We start from the raw sequence: 19,431 nt of genomic DNA, 5'->3' as shown, positions 1-19,431 counted from the left end.
AATGAATTAGTAACTCTAAACAGCCTCAGGATCGACAAAAGTTGGGAATTTGTTTTGATCACACTGAATGTCTAGGGTCCCCCGGATCACCCGGAGCGGACGTTCCTCCAAGATCCCGAGAGCCAACGGGGGAGGGGGGAGCGAAGTCCGCTCGAGCGCAAGCGCGACGGTATCCGAAAGGCGGCTCGAGCTGGCTGGTGGACGACGGCATTAAGACAGGTAGGACAATGAGCCGTTCGTGAAAAATCGTACTAAAACCGTGTTAAAATGCAATTTGTACGTATGTTACATTATCAAAATGTACACCGTGCGAGGGAAAATGTTTGACTCGGATTTAATAACTAGATGAGCAGGCGTAAATAAGAACCGGAGGCCGCGGTAGCCCTGCGTTTCGGGGAAGGTTGACGGTATTGGCTAGTTACGGTGGCTGGGTGTTGGGGTCTGCAGCGTACCTTTGCGCATTCAGTAATTTAATAATAACTAATAACCTTTAATCGCATTTTGTTTTTCATGCTTTAAGACCAAGGTGGGTGCTGGATGGCTGTCTGGCCATGTCTCTTTTGCTTTCATTTTAAATTCTCTGATCCGGCTGGCAGCGATCAGAGGGGTCCTCAGCTTTCCACACGTTTTTAATAAAAACTCTGGTTTTAGTGGTTTTATCGAACCTATCTTATTAGTTTAGTGAAAAATATCAAAAAGGGACTCACTTCACATTCTTTGACGTGATGCCCCGACCTACTATAATTTGTCAAAGTCCCGTTGATGGAGAAAGACTTATAGTAGCTATCTACATTTTATAAGTGCTGGAGGCCTGATTGGGTGGCAATATGACGTGTTCTCGATGAACGGCGTATTTAGGCGACTTTCTTTCCGGAGACGTTTCCTCTGTATATCTGCTTAGCTTAGACAAAATGCCGTCACTAAATAAATCTGCTATATGGGCGTCTAGTTAACGGCTTACCAGCTACTGCTTTGGAGTGCTCTCACTGCTTCTGTGTTTTGCCTGAATACAAAATATGATGGGAATTTAGGTACAAAAATCACGAACAAACCGCCAGTCGTTCTATCAGCAAGAGGGTCATTTAAACGATGGAACTGGAGTGAATGTGTATTATACTGATAAATAAAAATTTTAAACCATTTTAATGCCGTTCCGACGTAAATAGCCAGTCGTATGAAGAAACCTTTCTGTTAAAGTGAAATCTGTAGAACTACAAGCTACAACATGTTTTGCTTTTGAATGGGCTTTCTTTGTGGGTTGTAATCGGTTTTTAATGCTGTTCAAGTCTTTGTATGGCGTAGGCAATCTTTTAATAAAATACTGAGAACTATTAATGGGCAGTATATCTTCATCCCTAGTGTAGTCCTGAACTTTATAGTTGCTTTTTTTGGTAAAAAAAGGATATTGCGTTTGATGTATGACCAGGCACGCATTTCTATATAGTTTAGTAGAATCTTTACATAGTTACGGATTATTGCCTCGTATATGTTGAGTAGATGTTTTTTGATGTGGCCACAAAATGCGGGCATCTTTTTTTCTAGAAGTGAGAAATAGTTTAATGTTTCCTGTTAAACTGTTGCTTTACTGTGTGTCATCTTGTCTTGTGGACAGATCATGTAAGTTTAGTTCTAAATTAACCTTAAAAGAAACCTGCTATAACTAACTCTGTTGTCACGGAAGTTATAATTAACACTGAACATCATGTATGGTCATAACTTACAACCCCTCCTTTTCCCCTGGTATATTCTGGTTTCATTTACCTGATTGACAGGTGCCTTCTCCAATAGAGGAGAAACTTTGGGAAGCTGCAGAAAATATATTTTCATGTACAATGGCAGCTTAGACGAGGTAGAATATTGATCTCTGTGATGGACATTTTTGTCCAATAGTACAAAGAGGAAATACAACAAAGGATAATGTAAGTAGAAATAATTACAACATGAGGGTAATATAAGAATACATGTTAAAAAGTAATGCATTTAAAGAATAAATAAGAGGAAAAGTAATATACCGATGTGGGAAATACAGTACAAAACTGTCTTATGTGCAAATGGCGTATAAAAACAGTTCCCGGGTTAAGAGTGATCAACTAATGAACAACTTGTATTTATAATCTGGCTGCTGTAACACCTATTATATTAAAATGTAAGTTAAATTCAGTGGTTCATGATTAACACACAAACATTACTTTGTGACATTCATGAAAACATGTGGCGTCAGTGGTTCGTCAGCTTGAGGTAGAGTACAGTATGTTTTATTACTCTATTATTAATATGTACTTTGTTATTGCTGTTCTGACTTACCAACATATTAGACTTAAGCACAGACTTAGGGAACAGATCTCATTTATAACCTGGGGACTGCTTCTGTGTATATTCAGTGGTCACTAAGCATGGTAGTGTGGCTAACAGAAGCAGTGTTGAGTATATTTGTATGGCATTGGGTAAACAGGAGCACCTGAAGTATTCAGTTTTGCATTTGGATACAATTATGTGATACTTCAGCCATGAAGCCATTTTACCATCTGTTTATAGTTCCGAAACAGTGTGGCATCTCCAGGCTCTTATAACACCGCAAATGCTTTACTGTACTTGTGCTTTTTCCTTTTTATCACATTAAAGATATATCATTGGAATCATATATCATTTTTAATTTAGTATTGAAGTTTGGACCATAATGTTTAGGAAGTAGTTGGATTTGCAAGTGTTTCTCATGCAGATCTTTTCTTTCTGGTTTCCCATCCTTTTTTTTCTTTCTGTCATCCATAGGAGAGATGTATAGCACTACCCAGTGAATCAGGACTTCTTCAAACATTGTGTGGTTGGAAATTGGATACACCGTTGCTATTCTTGCGTATATTTTGTTTTGCAGAAAGATAATACCTTGATGATAATGGGGATTAAAGACCGCCCTCAGTGTTACTTTGACGTGGAAGTAAACAGGGAGCCAGGTAAGATTTTTTTTCTTTCTGTCTTTCAAATCCCTGGGATTCTAGTTGTGGAATTAATTTTGTAACCCATTGAAGTTGTTCACAGATAATGGTGTGTGAATAATTTGGAATCGATAGTAGTAGCACGAGTATACTTTAAAGTAATACGATCCAGTCCTTTAGTATAACATACTGTTAGTTGGTTTGAGGAATTAACCAACTTTCTGTTATTGAAATGATCACTGTATTCCTGCAAACTATTCAACCTCCTCCGTGTTTCTGTAAATATTTACAGTATGTATAGTTATATATAAATGCCCTACATCAGTATTCATGTAACTAAATTCTGATTCTGCTCACTGTTTTTGTACAAATACAGCTGTTACTAACCTCAGTGGTGAGGAAGGTTACACTTCCAGCATGTTTGCCCCAAAGGGTGAAAATAGCTGTGTAATATCCAGGCAGTTTTCGGCTATTGTGCTGAACAAGAAAGATAATGAGCCTCATTCAAGACTGAATTTGTATTCTATCGCATATTTTGTGTGTGTATGTGTGTGTGTGTGGTAACGTCCACCTTCCCAGAACGGGAATGTTGACTTTCAGGTGAGAGCGTAGTGTAAAGGATAAAGCAATAAATTTAATTTCATTGGTGTACTGTCTAAATTCAGTTTGAGAAACTATAAGTGATGTCATAAAAGAAAATGTAAAGATGACAGGTTTACAGTTATTGAGTAATTGGGTTATATTCATTTTAGCTTCTTGTCTAGGTTTGCTTAGGTGCATTGGATTTTTAATTAATAATATAGCAATGTGGGATACTTAGGGCTATAAACTGCAGTAAGTTAAGCTTCTTTATATGGGACTGATGACCCTCTAGAAGGATCTCATGTGAAGCCTAAAGTAATAATTGGATGTTTGTCCACACATACAAAGTAAACATTAAGGATGTCTACTAAGGACCAAATTGCTCTGAAAAATGTCTTGAATGTTTTTCCCTCAAGCTACACTGATATGAACTCATGATGTATATTTCACTTTGCTTGCGCTTAGCAGATGGTCTTCTGGGTGAAAGCAAATAGTCAATAATGAATGTAAAGTGTGTTTGTAATGGAAAATGTTTAATATATTTACCTTCCTTTTTTCTGTAGTTGGGCGTATTGTCTTTCAACTTTTTTCTGATATTTGCCCCAAGACAAGTAAAAATTTTCTCAGTTTATGTACCGGTAAGTCTTTTCATTATTTGCATAATATCTTTTTATTTTGCGGTTAGAATTGTGTGTTAGTTTTATCGGCCTTTGTTCTTCCTTTAAAGGAGAACAAAAGAGAGCACATTTTAATGCATACAGCAGATCATAAATCACCTTTGGACACTTAGTTAAATCATTCTTGATGTCCCCTGGATTTCCACTGTGCATCAGTCAGTGAAGTATTACCTCAGCTGTTGGGTTTTTGTCCCGTCTGGAGGCTGTTAGAGGTATCTAGGAAGCAGCTGGGGATTGATACGCTAACATTTTTCTGGATACCTAACAAAAGGAATTTTAAGTTGACAAGGACACACCTACAGCAAGGCTTTATTTACTCTATTCTGTTTAAGCTTTGTCCAGTAGATTATAATCTGCACGCTCTGGAAACATGTTTTCTCCTCCATACATTATCCACAACAGTCACAAAAATATGCCCATTAAAGGTTCCTCTGTATTAGTTGTGTAAAATGTATAATTGACTGAGTAGGTAAGAACGGGCCCTTTAAGACCCGTGTGCAGGCAGGCTATGATTTTGAAATATCAGATCTATTGATACTCGGCTTCCTCCTTGTCTGTGGCGTCCATGGTTTTGTGTGTTTTGTAATAATGAGCTTTAAACGTGGTGGCCCAGAAGACAGTAAACTAATTGAAGTTTAATTTTAAAAGTGAATTTAGTTTGAGTTATTTGTATAGCTAACTAATGAATCCTGTAATATTCCCTCTTCTTGCTTGATGTCTCTCTGCTTTCCCTCAGTGTTCTCATGTTGCACGGTCATTGAATAGTCTTATTAGGTTCTTTCTTTGTTTGCACTTGCTGTGTAGCTTCCGTTCGAGTACTATTAACACGTGTACCTGGGCATTCACTGGAAGCTCAGCCTAGCTGCACTTCTATCCAGCTGACTCCTTCACAGCACATATGTTTGATGTGCTAATTGCTTCACTTGTACATCGCCTTGGACAAAAGCATCTGCTAAATATGTAAATGTTAAAAACAGTTTCAGAATCCTATCTTTTCCGGGCAAACTGTCTGCTTTAATGTTTCAATATTAACTGTTATTTCGCACCAATTCTGTAGGTGAAAAAGGGACGAGCAAAGTCACAGGCAAAAACTTGTGCTATAAAGGCTCTACGTTTCACAGAGTGGTAAAGAACTTCATGATCCAGGGTGGAGATTTCACAGAAGGTAAAGTTCTTCACACTACATATGGAGACATCCATTTCGGAAGTTTTTTTTGTTCCTTGTAGGTCTGACAGCAAGTTGTTTATATCTTTGCTCTTCTATCTGAAGCTGGAGAATTAAAAATATATTTTCTAAATTAATATCACCAAAGCCAGTTTTAAAAAAGTACTGTCACCCACCACTTTCATGGAGTATTTTGGGTTGCTGCTGTTTACACGTGTGTGAGTGTTCACGAAGTTGTACTCAGCTCGGAGATGGTGTTGTGGCTCAGTTGATTAGAACTTTAGTTCAAATCCCAGGGTCAGCAGACTGATACCACTGTTGTTCTTCAGAGCAAGACCCTTAACCCCCAGCTCCAGGGACGCTGCATGCTAGCTGACCCTGTGCTCCCAAGCTTGCTCTCCGCTGCCTATTTGTCTGTGTGTCTCATGGGGAGTAAGATTGAAAATGCAAAAAAAAACAGTTTCTCCGTGAGCAGGTCTTATTTAGATATGCATTATCAAACTTGTGAGTATTACCAGGAACTTGTCAGGATAACGTGCGTTCCGCTCTTCGTCCAGTCACTTATGACAGTCATCAGATGTGTCCTCTCACGTACTGTGGCTTTTTAAAGGACCAGTTTGTGATTACCCTCTGTGATTTGTAGGTAACGGAAGAGGGGGCGAGTCGATATACGGTGGCTACTTTGAAGGTAAGCAGGTCTGTCGACTTGGGACATAAAGTCCTAGAGGTGTTGCTCAGTACCGATGTTGTATATATGTGCTGTATAAGTACCTGCCATCTTTTTGTATTTATGCATGAGCCTAATGTTGCATGAACTTATTAGAAACTTTTTTTTTTTTTTTATCAGACTTATTTACATCTTAAGGTTACTTTTAATTTCACTGGCGGTAATTTTTATTTTGTCTTTGTAGACTTTCGAACTGGGTAACTTTTTTTTTTTTTTTTGTTTCCTGACTCAGCATGAGGATTAGGCTTTTTTTTTTTTTTTTAAATTGAGGTCAATCTTCCTGCCTAAATTTATGAACATATGTTTTTATTTATAGAGATTGTGGTCTTATGCAAAATGAAGGTAAGAGATGCACACAGCTCAGTAACACAATACATTGTGCCCTTTCACCTTCCCCACAACGATGGTTCCAAAAGTCTTCCGTGATCAATGTGTGGATAAATATTCATTGAAGACTTTGAGGTGTATCTTTTCTTTTTTTTTCTTTTTCATTTCCCCTCTTCGCATCATTAGTTGTAGTGATAGAATTATCACACTGGGTATGTGATAGCTTGTATATTTGTTTATTGTTTTTAATCACCACACATTTATATGCACACATGGGTTCGTAGGCAAGGTGGACAACGTATTTATTGGACCAGATACCTTATGGGTTTTCTCACTTATTAAATGTTAAGAGCTGTATGTTATTCTAATGATCATTTTATTATGATTCTTTAAAGATTATTATGGGAAATATTTGTTTCGTACACACTTAGCACCTTATATTGCATGTCTCTATAAGGTCTGTTTGCTTTTTATTTATCTGCTCTAGATAAACACATTTTGTGCTTTATGTAGCTTTTTGTGTTTAATTTAAGATTTTAGAGTTTCAATAATAGAATAAGTTCATTAATACTTGGGCAGCATCATAGTTCATCGCAGTCACATCGCAGATATGAAGTTATGGGTTTGAATCTGGGCCCAGCTCTGTGTGCGGAGTTTGCATGTTCTCTAAGTGTTTGTGTGGATGTTCTCCAGTATTCTGGGTTGTGCCTATAATCCAAGGACTTGTACAGGTGACCGTAAACTGCCAGTTTCCCAAAATAGGCCTTGGATTATTTCATTCCATATGGTTAGGGGATTGGTAAAAATGGATGGAATCCAATTTCTTATGCAACTTACGGAACAAATTGAAAGGAGGAGACAGATTTTATTTCTTCTGATAAATATTGGGAAAAAACAGTGCCTGCCGCAATTGTAAATAAAGGGCAATCTGAATAAATAAAGGATACTGCTATGGTCAACTGAAATCAGACCTTTAGTGAGGAGGTCAGTCTTGAATAGCAGTTTACGTGTCTTTCTGAAATGTTTTTCATGTGTATTATTGAAGGTTAAAGTGAATGTCCTAAGCATTGTTAGCTTGAGATTTACTTATGGTAGGAGTGACCGTTTTTCTTGCAGAAGGGCAATTTTCTGGGCCGCCTTACTTGAGGATACTTGGCGTCATTAATCCTAAACGCTGGCACTTCTGAGAAGGAAATGTAACACATCTCATTGGGTGTCTCTCTCTTCTAACAGATGAGAATTTTAAGCTCAAACACGACAGAGCCTTTCTCTTGTCAATGGCCAACCGAGGCAAAGACACAAACGGTTCTCAGTTTTTCATGTGAGTAGCATCTATTTTGGTGTCTGAAGGTTTTGTTGGGAAGCATAATTCAGTTGAAATTTGGTACATTCTGAACACCACTGACCTATTTAATTTGGCTAACTGGTCACAATTAAATAGCATTTGTTTTGTCAGGATTTAGTTTTTTGTTCTCACAGAATACTGAGGAAGGTTCATCTTGCATATGTTAAGCCTTCTACTAGCTTGTAACGAGCAACAGTTGGCATTTATATGTATATTGTCTTAATCGATACAGTATCAGTCAAAGGTCTGGACATAATTTTTAATGCGTTTGTATTCTAGCTGTTATTCACCCTATAGTAGTTCTCAAGTCAATGAAGGAATACATATCAGTTACTGCAGCGACCAAGAGAAGTGTTCAACATCTCAAAATTCACTTATATTTTTTACTCTTCTAAATAGCCCCCTGTGACTTCAGTGACAGCATTGCTGACTCATGACATTCCTTCTACTGGTTTCCAGATGTAGCCACCTGGAATGCTTCTCCAACAGTCCTTAATGTTTCCACACATTTTGGGCACAAGGTGTCCACCCTGCTCTTACTGTTTGATCCAACTCACCCCAAATCATCTCCATAGGTTTTACGTCCCCGGATTGTGGGGACCAGGTTTGACACTTGTGGCACTCTTTCCTTGTTCACAAAATAATACTACATAACATAAATGTGTGCTTAGGGTTATTATCTGGTTGAAAAATAAAATGATTTTCAATTTGGCTTGTCCAGGCTTTTGACTGGTACTGTATGGGTTCACCACAAGTGCAGATCTGTGCCATATTTCCAACATGGATTGTACAATACGTTTCTATGCTTTCTGACCTGAATAGTGCATGTCAAAATCATTAGTTGTACAGCTGTGTTTCCATTCACTGAATGGTGCTTCCCTAATTATCGTCCCCTGTATTTCTTGGAATCTGGTGTTTATGGAAAAACAAAAGGAAATTTTAAAATGTCAGTTCCATGCATCTGTGCTTCAGTTATACGTGAATTGGAATCAGGACTCTAAAATTTTCTTTTTTCTGTTATGCCAAGGGTTGACACAAATGTTCTTTACTGCTCAATTTTATTGCAGATCTGAAACTGAATTGGGTAAATGTGGATATGAAAGAAATAATGAAAGCTTAGAATTAACTTAAAATACGTCTTGTGGCTTTTTTTATTACTTCCTGAAAAGTAGGCTTACAAGACACTGCTAGAAGGCTTATCTACCTTTGAATGCACAAGTTCTCCAGTTTTTTCTTTTAAGTTGTCTCTAAATATATTTCGGTAATGCTTTATATCAGTGGTTCTCAAACTCGGTCCTCGGGACCCACTGCCCTGCTTGTTTTCCAGCTATCCCTGCCCTACACACTGCTGATTACCTGGATCAGGTGTGTTCAGTCTATCAGAAGCTGAAAGACAGCTGAGACTTGTGTGTGGCGCAGCGACATCTGGAAAACAAGCAGGGCAGTGGGGCCCGAGGACCGAGTTTGAGAACCACTGCTTTACATTAACTGCACTTCTATAATGTCTTTATAGAAGATTCAGTGCACCTTCATGATGCATGCATAGAACATTCATAAGCATCATGTAAGTATACCATAACATCCTAAAATACCATATCAGCTTTAATATACATTGATAAATAAAATAATAAATGTTATTTATCAATGTATATTAAAGCTGATATGGTATTTTAGGATGTTAAGGTACATGTTGCTTATGAATGTTCTATCAATATGTTATGAACATGCACTGAATGTTCTATGAATGTATTATGAAGGTGCAGTTAATGTAAGGCATTATCCATTATTTTAAGAGCTTAAAATCAAATATTTTGTGAATGGATACTAAAAAGCAGATTTTGGTACAGTACCACATTTAGTATTAAAGTTAAAATAAATCTAGAATGGGACAAGCAAGATTACATTTTTGGTATTTCATGTGAAAATTTTAGGGTCCTCCAGTATTTCTCAATTTACGACACAATTTTTTTTGGCTTAAAGGTTTAGCAAAGCCCCCTGTCCCTTTTTATTGCTAAAGCACTGCAATACATTCTTTGTCTGATGCAGAAGACTTCAACATGCTTATTTCTCTTCCACTTGATATATGCATTTAAAACAGAAACTAAAGAGACTTCGAGTCCTTTTTTGCCTACAAATGTATTACAATTTTTCTCTTGCCGTTTTTGTGTAAAATTTACAGAAACTCTCTAGCATCCTGCTCTTCCAAGGTAAAGTGTCACTCTAAGGCTGTGCTTCTCTCTCCTGACTGTGTATTGATCATTTACTAGCTGCTTGTCGCTGCCATCTTTCCTCTGTCGCTGCAGAGCACCCTTTGGATTGTCTGTTTTTGAATTGTTGGGGCTCGTGCTCAGAAGCTTCACTATGCATTAGAAAGCCCCGATTTTGTCATCTTATGATAGCTGGTACGAGAAACCCTTGGCCTGTTTTCGACTCCGAGACGCTTCAACAGGAAAATTGAAATTTGAAATTCATTTTTCGGAGATGAGATGTTGGGCCGAGACTAAAGCTCTTGTAGCAGGTTTCGGTTTGATGCATGATGGACAATCTGCATCTGAAAGTCCTTTAGAAGTGACTTGGTATGATGTCCATCCATATTGTGGTATTGGTGTGCTATTTTAAACTTGAATGGGTATAATGAAAACTGCCTCAAGGTGAAGACTCTCCCATATGCCCATGTAGTTTTGCCCAGATGTCCAAATGAAATTACATTATTAATTATTTGCTGATTTGTTTTGTCATTTTTGTGAAAGTGGCCCAGTGTGGCTTTCTGTTTAATCTCATTGTAGAGCCTGCTCAGTCTCATGTCAAAAAATAAACAGCAGTATTAGTTGTAGAGTTTTTTTTTTTCTCATATGGCAGGAATTATTGAGCAGTGAAATTGTAACCAGATTTTTTGCTTTTCATGATCTCCAAAATTACCACATACTTATTTTGTTTTTCTTTTTCTCTTTGACTTTTTCACCTTGACCATCGGGGACAAAATAATACACCCGGCTGAACTGACAATGCTTTAACAGTACTACGAAGATGGCCCCACATCTGGATGGGTATGATGTTCTTTAACCCTTTAACTTTAACTCAGTGTCTTTCAGCATAATCTTTAATTTTAAATGTGACTGCGTTCAAATTTTCCTCCTCAGAGTTCACGTGGTCTTCGGTTTGGTCATCTCCGGCTTTGAAGTGGTAAAGAAGATCGAGTCCTTGAAGACCGACTCAGCCAGCAGGCCGTACGCAGATGTGAGGGTGATTGACTGCGGCCAGCTGATAACAAAATCAGCCAATGATGGTGAGCTCTCCTCCCTCTGTGCTGTTTTGCGAAGGCCCCATCTGGAATCAGGGCGTGAAGTTACCCAGGAAGTAGACCAGAGCCCATGTTTTATTGGACAAGTCATATGGCTTCTGCACAAGGTGTTAAACCATATGTTCTTATTTATATAAGTCTTTTCAGTCACATCTAATATGAGACTATACATATATATATGTGTGTGTGTGTGTGTATATGTCTGTGTGTATATAAAACAGATCGTATATAATTTTATCTTGCCTTTGACTTGCAGTGCTCAGTTGCAAGAGAAAGAGGCAGTCTCACTCGGCAGACTCTTCCCTCAGTTCTTCAGACTCTTCCTTTTCCTCCTCCTCATCTCCGGAGTCGGACAGCGAATCAGAAGAGAAGTACAGGCGGGGTCGCCGGCGGAAGCAGCCCACGAAGAGCAAGCACTCAAAGAAGAGAAGGAAGGAGGCGAAGAAGAAGGAGAGCCGGCACCGAAGGACAGAATCCAGCCAGAGGTGCGTTTCTGGAGTGACCCATATCACCTCAGGCTGCCGTTATATCAGAACCTTGGAATCAGTTTGACCAAGCCCATTATTTAAAAAGGTGCCTATAGTATACAGAAACATTCACGTTGTAAATCCGTTGCAGCTTTCTGTATTGTGTAATTGACATTACTGTTTGATAACTATTTCACCATGAAAGGTCATTCACTAGACCGTCTGTGACGGTGTTGTTTCTGCAGCTAATTTTGACTACCGTGTGTATTGTGTCTTGCAGTAGTTTTGAGGAAGAGTCAGCTGAGGAAGACAAAGACCTGAATGTGAAAAGGGAGAAGCCAGTGGTTCGGCCAGAAGAGATTCCACCTGTGCCAGAGAACCGATTCCTTCTGAGGCGCGACCCACCAGATGAAGAAGAAAAGCCTGACACGTGAGCATCTACATCCATTAGAGAGAGCTGATCTGATTCCTTGAACTCTTGCAAACGCATTGCTGAGATTTCTGTTTGATAATTGAAGTATTCTCTGTGACACACGAAGGGACATGCTTAATATGCACAACCTTTGTGGGCAATGTGCAGGTTATGAAAGTCTGGCAGCCTTAACCATAATGCCTTGAAAATGTGAATTTGTTGCCAGATGTATATGATGGGCAGTGGGATTAGCATGCTTAGTTTATCCAAAGGGATGAATTTAGCTGCTAGATATCAAATTCAAGGTGTGAGTCTTTGGATGTGACAAAGGAGTGGCTGAGGAGTTGTACTGCCGTGCATCTATGGTGTGCTCTGGAAAGTGAAGCAAACACCATAATCACTGTCATTCATGGGTCTCTGCACATACCTGTAAGCAAGTGGACCCATGAAAGGCCTTGTTGCCAAATTATGTCTGCGTGATTGAGTGGGTTATGGGTCCTTGCTTGTGACTGGAAGATCACCAGTTGTAATCCCATTCCATTGTCGGTCCCTTGAGTAAAAACACTTACCCCCAACCCTGCACTGCGACCCCCAAACTTGCTCTCACTTGCCTGTGTTTCTTATGCATAGCTAGATGGGATAGGTGAAAACACTAACCCCACAGGCATTAATGAAGTTTTAGTGTTTTTATTAATTTCATTCAGCTTAACTAATATTGCTGAATGCAAAGCTACCTAGTGCAGATTGATGGAAGTCCATTTATTCTTTGTATTTTTTTATGTTATTCTTTAAGAACGCAGCAAGAGATCCCCTCGGCTCCAAATGACGTGAAGCCAGCAGTCACCAAATCCGGACGGAAAATCAAAGGCCGCGGAACAATGGTACGCCTTCCCACGTTACAGGCTTATTAAGACCGGTGTTCCATGGCCAGATTTGTCTCCTCGGTGTCACCATCCCAGTTTGTTTCATTTATGGCATTTTTAATTCATCTTCACGCAAGACTAACAACGTATAGAATGAAGAAAAAAAGATCTGCAGTTCTTTTGGTTACACGGCTATTTTGGATTTTCAGAATAGCCCAGAAAGCGAACCTGAACTAAAATCCCTGCAAATGTTTTCTCTCTCCCTCTTTCTTCTGTCCTTGCCTCTTCTTCTCGGTATAACTACCTGTCTCTCATTTTGCACTGTTAGATTATTTTTCCCCTACAAAAGCATACCTTCGATGTTGACTTCATGGAAATAAGGTAATCATGCAATTTGCGAGCTATCCGGAGAACGTAATAGAGAATAAGGGGAGCCCAAAGTCTGTGGTAAGGGTTGTTATGTCGTCAGTGTGCCACAGCCAGTTAAATTCCTACTGCAGAGATACCATACTCCCACTCGGTCGAAGTCCCGCTCGGTGTCCGAAGAGGATCGTGGGAGCAGTGAAACTCCGCCTCACTGGAAAGAGGAGATGCAGAGGACTAAGACATACCAGCCACCGACCGTGGAGAAATGGAGCAAAGGGGACAAGTATGCAGTGTTATGCATTTTGTGAAAATACAGGGAAACACCCACCAGTTAGGTTTACATCAAACAACGATCAAGCAGTCTTTTTGAAGTCCTGTAGGCATGTGCTTGTGTTACAAAAGATGAAGTTAGATTTTTGTTCTTTTTTTCCCAGTGTATATGTCTGCTGACACCAGATTAGCAATGATTTTAGATGTTGAGGTTTTAGTTAATACGATAGTGCTTAGATTATGTTACAGTAGATGGTATTCCTTCTACTCAGGGTATAAATTTTGACTTAACAGATTGAATGACCATTGTTCAAGCAGATGGGACAACAGAACTGTCTCTCCGTGGTCCAGGTCATGGTCACAGGACTACACTTCTGATCATAGCTCGAGTAGATCCAGCCACCACTCCCGATGCAGGAAAGACAAGAAGGTCAAACATAAAAAGAAGTCTAAAAAACAGAAGCATTCGAGGAAGAATAAAGCTCATAAGAAGAAAAACCGGCAATCGCAGCTTTCTGAAGGTGAAAGGTCATTCTCCTCTGAGAGAAGATCAAGGCACTCCTATCGTGATAGGAGGTCTCGTTCTTCTTCCAACTACCGACCCCCCATGAAAGAGTGGTCAGGCTCAGAAAAAGGTCACCGATCGATACCCACCTCAAGAGACTCACGCTCATACACCAGATCACAAAGTCGATCCTATTCTTCAAGTCGTTCAAGGTCACGTGGTAGGTCAGGATCCTCTTCAAGGTCCAGGAGTCTTTCACAGTCAAGGTCAAGATCCAGGTCACTATCGAGATCAAAGAGAAGGAAATTATCAAGATCCCCTCGAAAAACAAAGCTCATTGAGACCAGCCAACCAAAAGTAGACACTGCTGTACAGGCACCAGTTAAAACTGAAAATACTCTGACTCCTCTTGCATCTGCAGAGAGTGTTCCAGTGTTACCTTTAAGTGATAGTCCTCCACCATCAAGATGGAAACCTGGACAGAAACCTTGGAAACCCTCGTATGTCCGTATCCAGGAAATCAAAGAAAAAACACCAGTCCCACACATTCAGACTAGCCACACAGTCACTGGTGTTACACAGAGCAAACCTATATCCTCCTACCGTGATCAGCGTGACAACTCGGACACTGAAAGAAGCACCAACTCCAGGCGAGACAGTCTCAAGAGACGGAAACATGAACGACGGGCACGCAGTAGTTCTTCTAGAAGCAGATGCAACAGCAGATCCTGTAGCCGCTCCAGAAGTAGGGATCATTCCAGATCCAGGTCCTTGTCCCCATCTGGGTATGACAGTCGGTCCTCATCTTACAGCAGATCAGATTCGGTTGAATCTTACAGGAGACACAAGGTTCTGAGACGAGAAAATTCAGGTGAAAAGAAAGATAAAAGGCATCGTAGTACACAAGAGGCATCTGCAAAATATTCATTGACCAGTAGTACACCCAAAATCAGAAAGCAAAATCACAGTTCACATTCTTGTTCAGAGAATGCAGCTGACAGTGAGAAGAGCCCAATTCACAGTCATGGACATGTTGCCGATTCAAAGAGGTCAAAGAGTAAGCTTAACTTAGATGCCTTTAGCCAAGAGATCACTGACCAAGAAAGGGAGAAACAAAATAATGCTTTAATTCCTACAGTTGGTGAAAAATCTGGAAAAAAGATTAACCTGTCATTAGAGATGCATAAACTAGGATCTACTAATCTGAGTGAGGAGGGTCAGAAGAAGTCAGTTTTGATTGAGTTGGATTCCGAGAGTGACTCTGAAAGGGCTGAAAAAAGGGATAAGGTAACGGATTCAAAACATTCCTCTGGCAAAGAAGAAGGAGAGGCCAGCTCTGGATCTGACATTGAAGAGCAGGTTCCTTTGGACAGTAAAACAAGTAAAGTTGCCGGTGATGCAGTGCCTGTAAATTCAGATGTTGAGTTTCCGAAGGCTCCAAAAAATGCACCAGTTTCGATTAATAAAAGTCCCCAGATAGAAAATGAAAGTGAAAAACACAAGACGAAGAAGAAAGCTAAACGAAAGCATAAGCACAAAAAAAGGAATTCTACTAAAATTCGGCCACACGGGTCAAAGTCCAAATCCAAGACAAAAAAGTCCAAGAAAAAACATCAGAAACCCAAGGAAACCTTCCATTGGCAGCCACCTCTAGAATTTGGAGAGGAGGAGGAAGAAGAAGAGGCACCTTTACAAAAGGAGCATGTCAGCCTGAAACATGGGTCACTGAGAAAAAGTCCCACAAAAACAGATGCAGGAAAGACCCAGAAGTCACATGGTTTGAAAAAAGAAACCAAAACGGACAAAACTCACAAAACGCATAAAGGGAAGGGTTTGTCACAATCAACAGCTTGTTCTGTGGAACCTGTAATTGGAACAGCCAAAAAGGGGCAGAATATAAAACCACCTATTGCAAGTCCTGCAAAGGTTGGACATGTAGATGTCACTGCTCAGAAATTGGGAGCTGCTGCCTCTGAGTCTTCGAAGTCTCCAGACCAACAGCAAGATGATTCTATGGAGATATGCACTCCTGACTGTCACACACCAGCAACACACCTTGAGAAATCATGTCCTGATGCTCTGGAAATTTCACGGAATGTATCTGCAATAACAGACCCCTTAAGTACAATGAAGAATGTTAAAACTGTTCCAGTTCCCGTCATGGAGAAGCCTCAGTCTCCAGTAACCGTGACTGTTTCAGTACCAAGTTGTGGGTCTAGTGAAGAACCTGAGGTAAGTAAACCCTCAGGAGTATCCAGCAACTCTCGGTGGAGGCCTCTAGGGACATCTACACTTCAGGGGCTGAATATGAATGTTGCAGAGCACAAAAGTGCAGGAGCCCCAGGTCAGGGTGAGAGTAAAACCCAAGGTGTCCGGATCGAAATAAAGAGTAAGAGCAGAGTACGCCCAGGATCACTGTTCGACGAAGTCCGCAAGACTGCCCGGTTGAACCAGAGGCCCAGGAATCAGGACAGCTCCAGTGAAGAAAGATCTCCTTTAGCAGAAGACAAAGGCAAGTCACACAGCAAGAGCAGTTCAAGGAGCAAGTCTCGCTCAGTCTCCAGCCCAAGGTCAAGATCCAGAAGTAGATCGCGCTCGTACAGTCACTCTATAAGCCGGTCCAGGAGCACCAGCTCTTCCTACAGGTAAATTAAACTGTTGACTTAACATTCAGACAAACCTTAGATTCATAACCGTAGATCTATATAGCCTTCCTTAATTCCAGCATCTGTGTTGTCATATGCCTGTGGCCTGATTACTGAATATGTGAATAGTCAAAGTGAATATACACTTATCGGGTTTACACTAATTGCTGAACAAAAGTGTTAGACCCGTAAAAAGTAAAAGGAGTTACTCTGTTTGGCCAGTAAAATCATGCTACAGTACAATATAATACTTGAAAGTGAATTGAAATACTTGAAAAACACAGTGATGTAGACTGGAGGGGGGGGGAGAAACTGTCTGATTAAAATTGTTATGCATGTGTAAAAAATTTTTACACAGGAGCTACAGCAGGAGCCGCAGTCGGAGACGATACAGCAGGGGGCGCTCACGCACTCGAAGCCGCACCTACCGTAGCGACCGCAGTTACAGGTGTGTGAGAATGGATGCTAAAATTGGGATGGGCATTGACCAAATTATTTAAATTACAAAATAAACATAAGTCTCTATAATGATATAAATACAACATGTCTCTCTAAATCTGCTTTTTAAGTAACATTTGTGACCCGTGCTGGCAAAATGAGTTGGAATGCACACAGGCTAATTGTGAGCTAGAGTCAAAAATGTCAAAGATTTTTTTTTTTTGATGATTTTCGTTCAAATTGAGATTTTCCCAAAAATGAGTCCATTAAGTCATTATCTATCGATCCCAATAGCAAATAAATACCTTGAACCATCATTATTTGAATGTTTTGTATGGGCTTTGTCTTCAGAAATTAGTCCTTTATCTTAAATTTTCTTAGAAAACCCATGTTTTTCTCCACTCACTCGCGGCATGACTGGGAATCCCCCCACTGATTGTTTGGTATCACCGTGAAGCGAGGCTCGCCTACTTTCTAAAAATTTGCATAGAATTTCCAATGACATCACTCTGAACCAATAGAACTCGATTTTATAAAGCCCTGTTGATGTAAACAACTTCTAACGGATGTAACTCAGTCAGTTTTTGTCCGATTCCAACAAACCATACATCATTTTGAAGGTTTTAAAAAGGAGAATCTAAAAATAATAACTCCATTTTGAAAATTTCCTCATTGTGACTCATTTTGCCAGCGCAGGTCACATTTTGTTCTTTTCCATATATTATGTATTTTTTCGTCTCTGTTGTCAGCCGTACCTGCAGTAGGAGTCATTCCAGAAGCCGATCATATGATCGACACAGAAGGTCCAGGTAATGAGACCCCCAATCAACTGTCATTTGGCACTTTCCCTTTAAGAGTTTCTTCAGGCATTGGCTTTGCCAGGCCTAATGACGGCTTCTGATTCAGGTCCGAGTCGTACGACAGCTACAGCAGCCGGAGCTGGAGCCGGAGCAGCAGACGCAGAAGCAAGAGTTACCGGAGCTCTGACAATAGATCCAGGTAGGTCCGAGCACACACAGTTTCTGATCCCATCAATCTCGGACTGTTTTCTGCAGTTTTCTGTAAACACCTTTGCACATGCACACTTCAGTCACCTTATAACAAACCTCATTATCCTGTTAGTCTTCATACTTATTTATTTTATATTTGATCATTTTTCACTCTGTTGTCTTAATATCTCCGTCTTTGAACTTATGTGATTTTATTTTATACAGTTACCTCCAAGACCCAAGACTCTGTGAGAGTCTTGTGCTTAGTGAAGCATGAATTTGCCTCATTTATTTCTTATCCTTTATCGCAGGTCGTACCGGTCCTATAGCCGAAGTGACCGATCTTACTCCAGGCGTCGCAGTCACAGTTGGAGTAGCTGACGGTATTGTAGGAGAGGAAGGGTCCTGATGTACGAGTCTCCACTGCTAGGACATTTTTATTGCCACTTGATAAAATGCTAAATATCAGGATTTTAATTTTTTCCATTCAGAGTTTCAAAGAAACCAGTGAATCTACAAATGTTGTAAATACTTGTGCACATTTGTTCCCAGATCTCCCCCCACACACTTGTTGAATTTTATACTTGCTCTTATAAGTTACATAATGAAATTGTTGCATATCTACTTTGATATAATAACAGTGCCCTCTATTCCAGGGTGTCTCTGCGTTCGATTAGTATTCCCTTCCAGGGACTGCAGCCACCAAACATGATATTAATTATCGGGTTTTGACTAAGGACACTGAGAAGTGAATACCGGATGTGTGTACACAAGGGAATCGACTGCTGTTGGTGTGAAGGCTCACTGTAATCCTTGCTGCTCATGCATATTTGTGCTTTTTTTCCTTGTGTTTAAGTTCCTGTCCCTGTCCTGTTTTCAGCATCTTCTGTAGCAATGGCTGTACAGAGCCATCAACTTGGGAACCCAATAAATACTTTTGCAGTTTTGCTATTTGCAATTGCTCCTGTTTTGTCTCCCCTCCCCGAACAGCCGTATAAAGATTATATATAGTCGTAACTAATGAGAAACCCAGCTGACATGGGAAGGTGACAGTTTTGCAAGGGTAGTAACTTTAAGGCCAGCTTCAAGCCTCTCCGACAGTTAATGGTATGAGAACATAATGACAAAACCTTCATATGCATGTGTAAAAAAATAGATATGAATTTTAGCAAATAAGTCCTTGTGTTGCAATAACCCAGTATCTTATTACAAAAACCACTACAATTTATCTTTGGTAATCTAATGCAAACGTGATCTGGATTAGCTAGGAGTAAAGGATGCAGGTCACACCAGCACGGTTACATAGAGACAAGCTTTCAGGGAGGGAAAAAAGCAGTTAGAGGCTCATTTATGCTCAACGTCATACATATATGGATACGAATGGAACCTTCTGTCCATACTCTGCGTTTATTTCATCTG

The 19,431-nt window shown here is 40.0% G+C and overlaps 1 protein-coding gene across 8 annotated transcripts; it reads left to right on the top strand.

Moving 5' to 3' along the window:
• The first annotated feature begins 10 nt into the window (after positions 1-10).
• On the top strand, positions 11-18,959 carry nktr (natural killer cell triggering receptor). 8 transcript variants are annotated; one of them, XM_048970782.1, is made up of 17 exons: positions 11-219; positions 2,873-2,951; positions 4,079-4,153; positions 5,250-5,357; positions 6,001-6,045; positions 7,645-7,732; positions 10,774-10,803; positions 10,897-11,042; positions 11,314-11,542; positions 11,805-11,954; positions 12,730-12,817; positions 13,300-13,448; positions 13,730-16,585; positions 16,944-17,033; positions 17,773-17,832; positions 17,930-18,022; positions 18,324-18,959. In XM_048970782.1, the coding sequence occupies exons 2-17, from the start codon at positions 2,888-2,890 to the stop codon at positions 18,391-18,393; spliced, it is 4,341 nt and encodes a 1,446-aa protein (XP_048826739.1). In that variant the 5' UTR covers positions 11-219; positions 2,873-2,887; the 3' UTR covers positions 18,394-18,959. The 8 variants fall into 8 exon arrangements, with proteins under 8 accessions (XP_048826739.1, XP_048826722.1, XP_048826730.1 ...); XM_048970765.1 differs by having other exon boundaries at positions 76-219; positions 11,808-11,954; XM_048970773.1 differs by having other exon boundaries at positions 76-219; positions 13,787-16,585.
• Positions 18,960-19,431: the final 472 nt, after the last annotated feature.

The sequence above is a fragment of the Brienomyrus brachyistius genome, chromosome 1 (genome assembly GCF_023856365.1).
Source record: "Brienomyrus brachyistius isolate T26 chromosome 1, BBRACH_0.4, whole genome shotgun sequence".
Classification (NCBI taxonomy): domain Eukaryota; kingdom Metazoa; phylum Chordata; class Actinopteri; order Osteoglossiformes; family Mormyridae; genus Brienomyrus; species Brienomyrus brachyistius.
The sequence above is the reverse complement of the archived record's forward strand: the minus strand, read 5'-3'. Positions and strand labels throughout refer to the sequence as shown.

What these genes read in the sequence shown, in the direction of transcription:
- nktr (XM_048970782.1), top strand. Translation starts at nt 2,888, where the DNA reads ATGATAATGGGGATTAAAGACCGCCCTCAGTGTTACTTTGACGTGGAA. An exon ending in GGAAGTAAACAGGGAGCCAG is followed by an intron (nt 2,952 to 4,078) that starts GTAAGATTTTTT and finishes TTTTTTCTGTAG; the next exon opens with TTGGGCGTATTGTCTTTCAA. An exon ending in GAAGAAGAAAAGCCTGACAC is followed by an intron (nt 11,955 to 12,729) that starts GTGAGCATCTAC and finishes TTATTCTTTAAG; the next exon opens with AACGCAGCAAGAGATCCCCT.